At 43.2% G+C, this 11968-nt stretch overlaps 2 protein-coding genes across 2 annotated transcripts; one reads left to right on the top strand and one right to left on the bottom strand.

Annotated features, from left to right (window-relative positions):
* Nucleotides 1–1071: 1071 nt before the first annotated feature.
* On the top strand, nt 1072–7526 carry LOC125528524 (copper methylamine oxidase-like). Its single transcript, XM_048692980.1, has 12 exons — nt 1072–1507; nt 3667–3776; nt 3859–4164; nt 4424–4536; nt 4643–4973; nt 5064–5279; nt 5366–5602; nt 5744–5929; nt 6143–6283; nt 6633–6901; nt 6989–7070; nt 7196–7526. Exons 1-12 carry the CDS (start codon nt 1417–1419, stop codon nt 7319–7321), a joined length of 2208 nt encoding a protein of 735 aa, XP_048548937.1. The 5' UTR covers nt 1072–1416; the 3' UTR covers nt 7322–7526.
* Nucleotides 7527–8898: 1372 nt separating this feature from the next.
* On the bottom strand, nt 8899–11928 carry LOC125528525 (F-box protein At1g70590-like; the record flags this gene model as incomplete). The annotated part of the gene is given in 4 exon segments (XM_048692981.1): nt 8899–9645; nt 10311–10493; nt 10919–11052; nt 11801–11928. Coding segments are annotated over 4 exon segments (618 nt in total). The 3' UTR covers nt 8899–9471.
* Between the last annotated feature and the right edge of the window lie 40 nt (nt 11929–11968).

The following is an 11968-nucleotide window of genomic DNA, read 5'->3' on the forward strand; positions in this document are numbered from 1 at the left end:
CCCATTGAAGTTGCTCTTAAAGTCTTTTTGAGCTTATCCGTGACTTAATCAGTTAATTGATGGTGTACGCCCCACGCAATGCACGCACTTTAGTACAATATACGAGTACATTACATCGTACTAGTATACAAAATATATATACTCCCTCGAATGACGCCCGGGGAAATGCTTGACTGCATGGATCGATGAGAGGAGTTTTTTTTACTCCCTCCAAGTCTTTACAAAGATTTCACTATGGACTATACATATAAAGTAAAATGTGTGAATATACACTCTAAAATATATGTTTATGTACATCCGTACGTAGTTTATATTGAAATCTCTAGAAAGATTTATATTTAAGAACTGTTGGAGTATTTCGCAAGCTATATGGTTCATAGTATTCTTTCCGTTAGATACATTCACGTCATCGATAGTTAATTTCAGATGAAGGTTGTAGAATATTTCGCACCACACCATAAATATCCACCAAACGTTTAATTTCATTCGCCATCTTAGAAGTACTAGTGGAGTTTCTTTGTGTGCATCACCAGTGAGTGACTTATTCCAGAATACAGAAGATTGAAATAAATTTTGACTTTAAATGGGCACAATCACTTGTGTTTCTTTGCACCTGTGACCACCATATGAATTTTGAGTATTGGAAAAGGTTTAATCACACCTAATTATCTTATCAATGTATAATCATATGGAGTATAAGCATTACTTTGGGACAGCGTGGGTGGACTTAGCAAAAAACCAGTATCCTAGTGCCCTAGCTGATTTTTTTAATACGTATACAAAACAAAAAAGCAATACACTCACTACTATACTTTTACACAACATTCCTTCTGAATTACGTACTTGTCTTATAGTAGTATTTGTCTATATACAAATGTATCTAGACACTTTTTTCAACAATTATTTCACCTAACGGCCATGGCCGAAGCGACGGTCAGGGTAGGGTTGCGTGTGCATCTAGCCGAGCGAATGAGCCGGAAGTATCCTGAATCCAGGGCAGCCCACCCACCCACATCGCACGCCCGGTCACCTTTCCCCTCGCCTTTTATAAATGCACGTGATCCCCCCGTCGCCTCGCTCTACAGAACATCCGACGCCCCAACCCAAGCCCTCTCTCCCCACCGCCACCACCACCACCACCACTCCGGTGTGCGAGCCAGCCCCAGCCTCCGCCCGGCGCACGACCCTCGGCTCTCTCGCGGAGAGGACGCACGGGCTCCCGAAACCCTGGCCCGATCCCGTAGAACCCCCCCCTAGACGCGGAGGCCCTGACGCGGGGGAGTGAGAGAGCGGGAGCGGGGGGAGGACGAAGGCGCGGGGAGGCGGCGGCCTGTGCTGTATGTCAGATCGTGGGATCCGGCGAGGCGGAGACGGCGGAGGAGACTACGGACACGGTCAGCTCGCGAACCCGCTCCAATGGCCTCAGCTCAGGAAAAGGCGGCGCTCTGCTGCGGGGGCCCCGCGCGCTCCGCGGCCCAGCCCACTACCGCCAAGGCCTCCTCTAAAGGTATACACGAGAAACCCGGGGATCGCCACCTCCCTTTTTTCCCTCTCTCTCCCCGCCTCTCACTCTCTCTCCATCGGGTTGGATCATGCGACTGATTTGCGAGGGACGAGGGTGTATGATCGATTTGTGTGAGCGGGCGCGGTCGATCGGGTCATGGGAAATGGGTGCCGTGCGGCGCATGGATGGCGAAGGCTGGGTAAGGCACGTGACGGTGTTTGTGTCGATCACGATTTCTCGTGGGGTCATATGCGACTGTGTGGGAATGCAACCCAGTAGCGGTGGGATCTGTATAGAGTGCGTAGCTCTCCACTCCCCGTTTGCATGCAAGCGCAGAGATGAAGAAGGATCAGCCAATTATTGTTCTAGGACCAGATTTGAGATGCAGCTAGGAACTAAAACCAAAATGCGATTTATGCAATTATTCACATAGTTCTGGTATGTATGCAATCGGGGTATGCAGATCGCCATGCATTGTTTTGTAGCAGGGGCATTGTGCATCAGCATCATCCTATTAGATCTTTTAGACTTTTAGTGACATACTAATCGACCATATCAACAATATTTTTTGTGGTTTACAGTATCTTATTTAGGCAACCTGATAATTGAATAGTTGGGGCATGACGTGCTGTTGTCTGCCTACTGTGGGCTGTGCTGTCACAAACATTTCAAGTTTTTGTTTTGTTGTTCGCTATTCTGGCTTTTGTGCTCGATAGTTGATAGTTGTTGGGTGCTTGAACTTTTTCTCTGATCACTAGTAGCAGTGATCATTTTGTTTTCCTCTCACTTTTTGGTTGATGCTGAGGTTTCGTATAGGGAAAGCTGTGAAAGTGTGAGGGATATATATATATAATGATGTTACTTGTTAATTGACAATAGATGGACCAAAAAGCTTCTTGATTATTTGGGTGATGGGGCCAACACAGTTTTTTTTTAACTTTGGCATTCACATTTTCTAGATGCGCCACTAGGCACCATGGACAAGCTGATCAGGCTATCTGATCTGCCTGGCCCGCAGAGTGGGCGGTGAACATATCTCATTGTAGTAGTGTTTGTCGGGGGCTGCTAATCATGCACAATAATTTATCGGGCTCGGTTGGCAATGGACATTCTTAAAGCAGTGTTTGTGGGGAAAGTTACGGCTAAGCTCCCATGCATCATTATCTGCACCGTCCAACTGCATCATTTTGCAGTGTGTGCGCGTTGAACACTCGATAGTTGTCTGATGAAACCCATTCTAGCTGGTCTTTCAAGTTCATCTTACTCTCAAAGATTTGTAGTTTTTGGTGGTGTCTGACAGGATCGGAATATGTAATATAAACCAAAATTATCATTAAATATCAGTTTGCCCATCTCTTCCATTTAGGAAATTGACAAGCACCCAGTTTCGTTTTGGCTGAACAGATATCTTCACGAAAAAACATTTGGAAAAGGACATAATTTAACCTCGGTAGCCCATCTCTTCGGTTTAGGAAATCGACAAGCACCCTGTTTCATTTTGTCTGAACAGATTCGTGAAAAAAACATTTGGAAACGGCCATAGTTTAATCTGATCGTAAGAAATGTCTACGTTTCAGCTGTCAAACATTAATTTTTGTATTATCTAGTGAGAGTTGTACATAATGGATGCTATTATTATGTGCTTTGTCTAATTAAATAACATGTTTTCTGATTTAGTCTACACAATTGTTGTTTGGTAAAAACGATGTGTATTTTCATATCTATGTTTATATTATTTCTTCTAACTAAGAACCTGCAAGAAGGAGCGTTAGTGGATGGAACAATATTATAAGACTTGCATTCATGCAGTATGGTCCATGTCAGTGCAGTTTTTTAGTTGCTTATAGGAGAGAGGTCAACAACAGCCATTTCTCTATCAAGTGCCCCTTTTGCCATCCTGATATGCACATGGAGCATGGTGCTCTTGACCTGCCAAATTTTCTATTATGAATGCTTGACCTATGTCATTGAAGAGTCATGTATATCCGTTGCTCTATGATTGGTGTATGTGCCTTACGTGTTAAAATTTGTTGGAAGTTATTTGAGTCAGTCCACTAGGGATCAACTATTATAGTAGTTTGAAATGTATGCCTTGTCTTAGCTGAACTATATCATACTATTCATTCCATTCCTAATGTTCTGCTCGGTGAAAAACAATGCAGGGATACCCATAATGACGAGAGCTCAAAGATTCCACCCTTTGGACCCATTATCTGCTGCCGAAATTGCAGTGGCTGTTGCAACTGTAAGAGCCGCTGGAAAATCTCCTGAGGTTTGTCAACAAGAATCTTTCTGATACTTCTCCCTGTACAACATTGAAAAATGATTTGACAAGCAGCATCCTAAAATTATAGGAACGTGACAGCATGCGTTTTGTTGAAGCTGTGCTACTGGAACCAGAAAAGAATGTTGTAGCATTAGCCGATGCCTACTTTTTCCCGCCGTTCCAACCATCACTGCTCCCTAGAACCAAAGGCTCTGCCGTCATTCCGAGCAGGTTACCTCCCAGGAGGGCTAAGCTTGTTGTCTACAATAGACATTCAAATGAGACTACCATTTGGATAGTAGAACTATCTGAAGTGCATGCAGCTACTAGAGGTGGACATCACAGAGGGAAGGTGATATCATCTGAAGTTGTTCCAGATGTACAGCCTGCAATGGTAAGCCTACTTAATTTGTTTAAGTTTCAGCGTCTCAAATTCCAATTGTTAATCTGCGAACCAGTTACTCCATATAATATATGCAATGATATGCAACCATTATACCACTAATGATTGCTGCCGGACAACTGTTCTTTAGTTCTCCAATATTTGCGCCTACGCATCTGCCAGAACAGTCTCTTTTGACATCCTTTTGATCCTTAGGCAGCATTTAGTTTGAAATATTTTCTTGTGATTTTTTAATTATTATATATCACAGGATGCTATGGAATATGCTGAGTGTGAAGCTACTGTCAAAAATTATCCTCCATTTGTTGAAGCTATGAAGAAAAGAGGTGTGGACGACATGGAACTTGTCATGGTAGATGCCTGGTAAGCTAGCTGCCAAAATTTTATTCCATCGCGTTTTCTATTGTCGGTTATCTTTCAGCTTACATCATCATGTTATTTGATTTGAACTTTGCTCATAAACCGTCAGGTGTGCTGGCTACTACAGTGATGCTGATGCTCCCAGTCGCAGACTTGCCAGGCCTCTAATCTTTTGCCGAACTGAGAGTGATAGTCCCATGGAGAATGGTTATGCTCGTCCTGTGGAAGGGATCCATGTTGTTGTTGATATGCAGAATAATATTGTCATAGAGTTTGAAGACAGGAAGTTTGTTCCACTGCCCCCACCAGATCATTTGAGAAACTACACTCCTGGAGAAACTAGAGGTGGTGTTGATCGAAGTGATGTGAAACCTCTTATTATCAATCAGCCTGAGGGCCCAAGCTTCCGTATTAATGGCTATTTTGTGGAATGGCAGAAGGTACATGGTTGCTTAATGTTTAACCTATCATACCAGTATTAAAAAAACTTGTCACCTAGAGTTATTAACACTTCTAATGGTGTTGAGCAGTGGAATTTCCGTATTGGCTTCACCCCTAAAGAGGGTTTGGTCATCTACTCTGTTGCATATGTTGATGGTAGCCGTGGACGTAGACCTATAGCTCATAGGCTGAGCTTTGTTGAGATGGTTGTTCCTTATGGAGACCCAAGTGAACCACATTATCGCAAAAATGCTTTCGATGCTGGAGAAGATGGACTTGGCAAAAATGCTCATTCTCTTAAGAAGGTCATTTGCTCAGTTCTAGGCATTTTTTCTCTTTTATCAGTTTGAGTCTCATCTGACTATATTCTCTATCTTTTTTGCGTGTATAGGGGTGTGATTGCTTGGGTTACATCAAGTATTTTGATGCACACTTCACGAACTTTACCGGTCATGTGGAGACAATTGAGAACTGTGTGTGTCTCCACGAGGAGGACCATGGAATCCTTTGGAAACACCAAGATTGGAGAACTGGTTTAGCAGAAGTTAGGCGATCAAGGAGGCTCACGGTGTCGTTTATCTGCACAGTTGCCAACTATGAATATGGTTTTTACTGGCACTTTTATCAGGTAACTATAACTATTCGAATAGACTTTGAGATTTAGTAAATTAATATTTTGAATCCAGCTCTTCTATTGAATGGCATGATGCATCTATGTTCTATGATTTATTTATTGTAATGTAACTATTAGTTTTTTCCTTGGTTATAGGATGGTAAGATAGAAGCTGAAGTAAAACTTACTGGAATTCTGAGTTTGGGAGCTCTGATGCCTGGGGAATCAAGGAAATATGGTACAACTATTGCTCCTAGTCTGTATGCACCTGTCCACCAGCATTTCTTTGTTGCCCGTATGGACATGGCTGTTGATTGCAAACCTAACGAAGCTCATAATCAGGTGGGTCCCTTTTTACGCATTTTCTTATTATCAAAATGCCATGAGAAACTAGTTCAAGAAATGGACCACTGCATGCATCTACTAAATGGAAGTTGATTGCTAGCTTCATGCCTTTTGACTATACTGGCCTTGTAGAATAACTTTGTATTCCTTTTGTACAATGCACCCTTAAATATTTGCATAGTGCATTTGACGTGCTTGTTTCTATCACAGGTGGTTGAAGTGAATGTCAAAGTCGAAAGTGCAGGCACAAATAATGTGCACAACAATGCTTTCTATGCTGAAGAAAAAATACTGAAATCCGAGTTGCAAGCAATGAGAGATTGTGACCCTTCATCTGCGCGACATTGGATTGTAAGAGCACATACGTACATGCTTGTTTGTTCTCTTCTTTTTATCATGTCATTGTCAATTATTCATGGCAACACATCAAATTATAATCATCCATGATAACAGACCATATCTCATTGTGCATAACTGCAAATGTTACTTCAGAATTTTCTGTCATCAAGCAGCTGCATCTCTCCTGATTTTCTTTAGTGTTCATGTCAGCAATGACATACCAGTTGCACAAGAAGCATGTCAAATGTCATCGACACCATGTTCACACCTCTCAGCAAAGCACTTTATTTTTTGTTTGGGAGCCTTGGGGCAGCTGATCATACTGCTTTTCTTCCATGTTTCTTGTTTGCATCTTGATCAGGTTAGGAACACAAGGGCTGTAAATCGTACCGGACAACCAACTGGTTTCAGACTCGTGCCTGGTTCAAACTGTTTGCCATTTGCTCTGCCCGAGGCAAAGTTTCTTCGAAGAGCAGGGTTCCTAAAGCACAATCTTTGGGTGACACCATACAAGAGCGATGAGAAGTTTCCTGGAGGGGAGTTCCCCAACCAGAATCCACGTCTTCACGAGGGTTTGGCTACTTGGGTGAAGAAGGATAGACCCTTGGAGGAAACTGACATCGTCCTCTGGTACACATTTGCCTTGCACGCTGATATCCAGCATTGTTTCTTCAGTTTGCAGTTCGCGATCCTTACAACTGAATTTTGCATCTGTAGGTATGTATTTGGGCTCACCCACATCCCAAGGCTTGAAGACTGGCCGGTCATGCCGGTGGAACGCATCGGCTTCATGCTCATGGTACCACAGTTTGAGCCTTTCAAAATCCTCCTTCTGTAGTAGTTTTGATTCCAGAGAGGAAATCGCCGCGTTCTGTCATTACTTCACGATCTCAGCTCAATGTACGCTTGTTTTCTCCTTTGCAGCCACATGGATTCTTCAACTGCTCGCCTGCTGTTGACGTGCCTCCTGGCACTTCTGATGCCGCCGATGTCAAGGAAGCAGAGTCGCCTAAAGCCATCCAGAACGGCAGCCTTGTTTCCAAGCTCTGAAGCTTCGCGGCTCCTCAAAAGAACAAGCTGGCAATAAAAGTTATCTTCTCGTGGTCTGTTTCGTTTTCTGTAATATGTTTGTTTTGCTGCTCTGAATGATTGTGAATGTTAAGCTGCACTAGTAGCATCTAATAATGTCTGGACTGGCATAATGCCTGTATAAATAGAAGTGTGTTGCCTTTTGGGGGCAATGGTTGCCATGTCATCGATCGTTTGCTGGACTGGCGCACTGCATGTCGGCGTCCACCTGGTGGAGGAGGTGGTGGGTTGGCCTCCGCCTCTGAATGGATGGAGTCGAGGACGGCTTGCTGCTCTGCCACCTCCTCCGTTTGGGCCATCTCAAACTCTGCCAACGCCTTGGGCATGGCGAAGCTTGCAGCTGGATCCGCCTTGCTTGTGTCCTCCTTTGGAGTCCTCCTGCGGCTTTGGCTAGTCCGGAGGTAGGCCGACCATGATCCGGGCATCGCGCCTAGCCTTGATTTGCTCAAGTGAGCTCGAGCCGCCGCTTCAGCATGGGCATGGTGTACGTAGTGATCTGACACCTCGGCATGGCTAGCGGCAAACGAATTGGAATGTGGGAGCGGCGAAGGAGTGAGCATGACGTAGGTAGTGATCCAGCACCTCGGCATGGCTAGCGGTGGACAAATTGGAATGTGGTGGCGGTGGAGGGGAGAGGGGAATGGGGGTCTATAGGGTTTGGGTGCCGATGGCGTCCAACATAAATAGGCGGACTAGGGTCCTCAGGTGGCGTGCCAGAGCGGCAACACGCGACGCCATCAAGAATCGGACAAGACGTCTATCGGCCCGATGACCTTTTGACTATTTTCCGCATGGGCAGTCTTTTTTTAGGGGTGCACAGGTCCTAGCAGTCCGACGTAATAACGATTCGGTACAATTGATAGAATTGTTTTTTGTTACTAAGACTCTTAGCTAAAAGTAACTGTTCTTTTCAATTTCCTCCTTTTAACTTGCAATTATCCTATGTTGCACTGATAGAATTGTCTTGCTTGTTATTTTTTAGGGGTGCATAGGTCCTAGCAGTCCGACGTAATAACGATTCGGTACAATTGATAGAATTGTCTTTTGTTACTAAGACTCTTAGCTAAAAGTAACTGTTCTTTTCAATTTCCTCCTTTTAACTCGCAATTATCCTATGTTGCACTGATAGAATTGTCTTGCTTGTTACTCCCTCCGTCTCTGAATTCTAGTTTTTGTCTTAAGTCAAAATTTAGAACTTTGCTCACCTTTAGGAAAAAGTAAAAGCATTTATGTCATTAAATGTACTTTGATAATATATCAATTTGATGTCATATATATTATTACTATTTTCTATAAAATTGGTCAAAATTTTAAAACTTTGACTTAGAACAAATGCTAGATGTACACTTATTCACAGACAGAGGGAGTACTAAAGGACTCGTAGCTAAAAGAAACTGTTATTTTCAATTTCCCCTTTTTCTCACAATTATCCTAGGTGGCATTGTTAAGGTAGCATCGTGTAGCGACGACACTCACACGTTTCTCCAACATTTCCCAAATCTTGCTCATCATGCTGGGTTCTATTGACAAGACATAAGTACATTTGCAAGCATATTATTTATCTTCAACATTTCCTCAATCACCAAAACAAAGATGCGATGCAATTCTAGTTTGCATCATTCCTTTCAACTGTGATACAGCACTATACACCTTTCACACATTTGGTGACTAAAGAGTAGTACTAGCACCCAATCGTTTCTACTTATCACAAAGATGCAATTGTTCAGTCTTCAGGTCAGCTGAACCAAAGCTTTTCTTGGGCTGTACTATACAGTTTTACCCAGCATTCCACTACTTTGTGTCCCTCATCGCCATTTGACCAACTTCCCCGTCACAATCTGTAATGATAGGATTTACAAGCAAGCCAAGGCAAAGGACATGAAGATGATTTTGATGTACTCCCTCCGTCCGGAATTAGTTGACGCTCAAACGGATGTATCTAGACGTATTTCAGAGCTAGGTACATCCGTTTGAATGTCAACTAATTCCGGACGGAGGAAGTAGATGCGTACATGCCCACTTGGCCCTTTGGGAAGCGCCTGATTTGGAAATGATGTAGTTAATGGCCAGCCCCATAAAGGGGTTGTTAGTGTTTGGTAGGAGCCATCTGCTCATCTTCTGGCAGAGAGAGATTTCGGTCGCCATTTATCAGCATCTGAAAGGGCACGTTGGGCATTCGCAGGAGAGAGTGATTCAAGTATTACATCTCTCATATGTGAGGCGGCACTTTCTCCATGGCGTGTTGCCAGCTCTAGATACATAAGAGACCTGATCTTGTCTCCTGCCTAAACAACATAAGCATCATCATTAAAAGGATGTAACAAGAAGATACATGTAATGCATGACTTAAACACTGAAGAGCCAGTCATTATAATGTTACAGACAGTGCATCTGACCTTTCTTTTTAGAGAAAAAAATAAAGATAAGAATGGTTGGCATATCATAAAGATTATGTGTGTCAATGGCCCAGCTTGTTTACAATGCTGACCTTCATTACCAGTGCAGGCACTGTATCATGGTTGTTTGTTCTCAATTTTCCTTAATCCAACCATCTTGACAAAGATATTATATACTGCTGCTTTCGTTTCTGTCTACCTAGGTCTCTTTTTGTGAGAATATATCTATGCCAAACTAAACCAACATCAAAATGGGGTGGTTTGGTGTAGGTCCTAGGTAGAAAGTCAACTGCTCCTTGCTGCTACAATTGTATGCAGCCTGAGGACTTCCAAACTAAAAGAACAAAGCATCACACAGTGGGCAACAATTATGCATTGATAAATGTAGTGGCACACAATGCAGGATGGCAGGAAAAAATAAATACATACAATGAACGCATCATTTCTTCACAAGAAAACCATTCCAAAATGAAAATATGTAATCAGTTTAAGATAATAGTTCAGATATGTAATACATGCATTCCCGAGGAATAAAAGGAAAAGGGATGACATACCGCACAGAGTTTAATACCAGACTCATAAAGAGCCTTTCTGTGACCACAATCAGCAGCTAGTTGCAGCCACTTCTTTGCACGCACTGGATCCAGTGTAAACCCTTCACCAAAGCCATAACACAAGGAAACATTATACATGGCTCGTACATTCCCTCCTTCTGCAGCTCGTAAGTACCACTTTGCCTGCATTTACAAGTTTCTGTCAGTTTGAAATGTAAAGGTAAGAACCTTAACATAATTGCTACGGAGGGTAATCTTGTATCGACCAGCTCCTGTATTATGAGGGATCCGGGTGATATAATCCTGATAACCTTGGTAGGGTGTCAAGATCAATGAATCAGTTCTCTAAGCTAAGTTCAACAACTAAAAGCATGAAAGCACAACAAATCAGCTTCAAAATCCTCACAGAGCCAAAAATAAGAACACCTAGACGCTGTCTAATGCAGAACTAGTTCACACATGAGATGCGCTACCAACAAATCCTAGAGAGACTAGATATCAAAACAGTGAAACTGGTTCCACTTGTAAGTATGAGGAGTAACTAATTACTTTGATCTGGGGAAAAAAATTGAAAATCACAGCTGTGTAACACAGAGCTGGTATCTTACAGCTTCCCGTTGATTACGCTTGATTCCTTTTCCATTCTGCAAGCAGAGGGCTAGGTTGTACTGGGCACGAACATTGCCTGCGGATGCAGCTGGATAAAACCATCTAACAGCTTCCTCGGCCTGGGGTGGATCAGCTGTAGTGTAAAGAGATTTGGCAACATTGTCAATTCTGAATTTCTAATGCTCCGAGATGAAGAGTTTGATTGAAAACAAGTTGGTAAAATACATAAAAGGTATTTCCTCTGCGAGTTAGGTATTTATCACTCTTTAGAGGTTATAATCAGACTGAAAGAACCTGAGACTTTACTTAAAAGGCCAGCAGAACCCCAGAGTTTTTTTAACACTTAAACTCCTTTTATTAACTAGCGATCACAGTAGCATAAAATACAAGCAAAGGGGTAATAATAGGCACTAGGGGCATCATCAAACCAAGTACTAAGAGAAGAAAACCTAGCCATTCTAGCCAACTCATGCGCTACGGCATTTCCTTCCCCATGACAGTGCTCGAAATGGACCTGAATAAGATCCCGAGACATATGGTAGCAGTTATCAAAGATTGCAGCCGCCGGTCCTGAGAAATTGCCACCGCCATTCATTGCGTTGATCACGTCATTACTATCGGAGTTTATGATCAACCGGGAGCAGAGCCCCAGAGTTTACCTAAAAGACCCAGCAGAAGGCAAACGCCAGAGCCAGAACAATCAATAATTCCTCCTATAAAAGATCGTCTCGGACTGTGCGGTAAACAAATCTAATCATGCCTGCCAATCTAGGATAGTATGGGACCAGACAAATTCGTCCTAATAAGATTGTATACTAACCATTTTGCTACCAGCTCGAACAACCCTCCAAGAAAGGAAATATAGGCCAAATCTACGATACCTTCGAGGTAGGACACTCCGAGATTGCACATGCCGACAGGGTGTCCCAGCTCCGACGCCGCCTGGTAGTACCCCACCGCCTCCTCCCGTTGCCCCTCCTCCCAGCACATCAGCCCGGCGTCCACCATGCCAGCCGCGGACCCCAGCCTCGCCGCCCGCTTGAAGAGAC

Source organism: Triticum urartu, unplaced genomic scaffold (genome assembly GCF_003073215.2).
Source record: "Triticum urartu cultivar G1812 unplaced genomic scaffold, Tu2.1 TuUngrouped_contig_4935, whole genome shotgun sequence".
Taxonomy (NCBI): Eukaryota; Viridiplantae; Streptophyta; class Magnoliopsida; order Poales; family Poaceae; genus Triticum; species Triticum urartu.

Coding starts and splice junctions, on each gene's coding strand:
- LOC125528524 (XM_048692980.1), top strand. CDS start 1,417: ATGGCCTCAGCTCAGGAAAAGGCGGCGCTCTGCTGCGGGGGCCCCGCG. Junction 4,537..4,642: donor CTTGTCATGGTAGATGCCTG/GTAAGCTAGCTG, acceptor ATAAACCGTCAG/GTGTGCTGGCTACTACAGTG. Junction 5,280..5,365: donor ATGCTCATTCTCTTAAGAAG/GTCATTTGCTCA, acceptor TTGCGTGTATAG/GGGTGTGATTGCTTGGGTTA.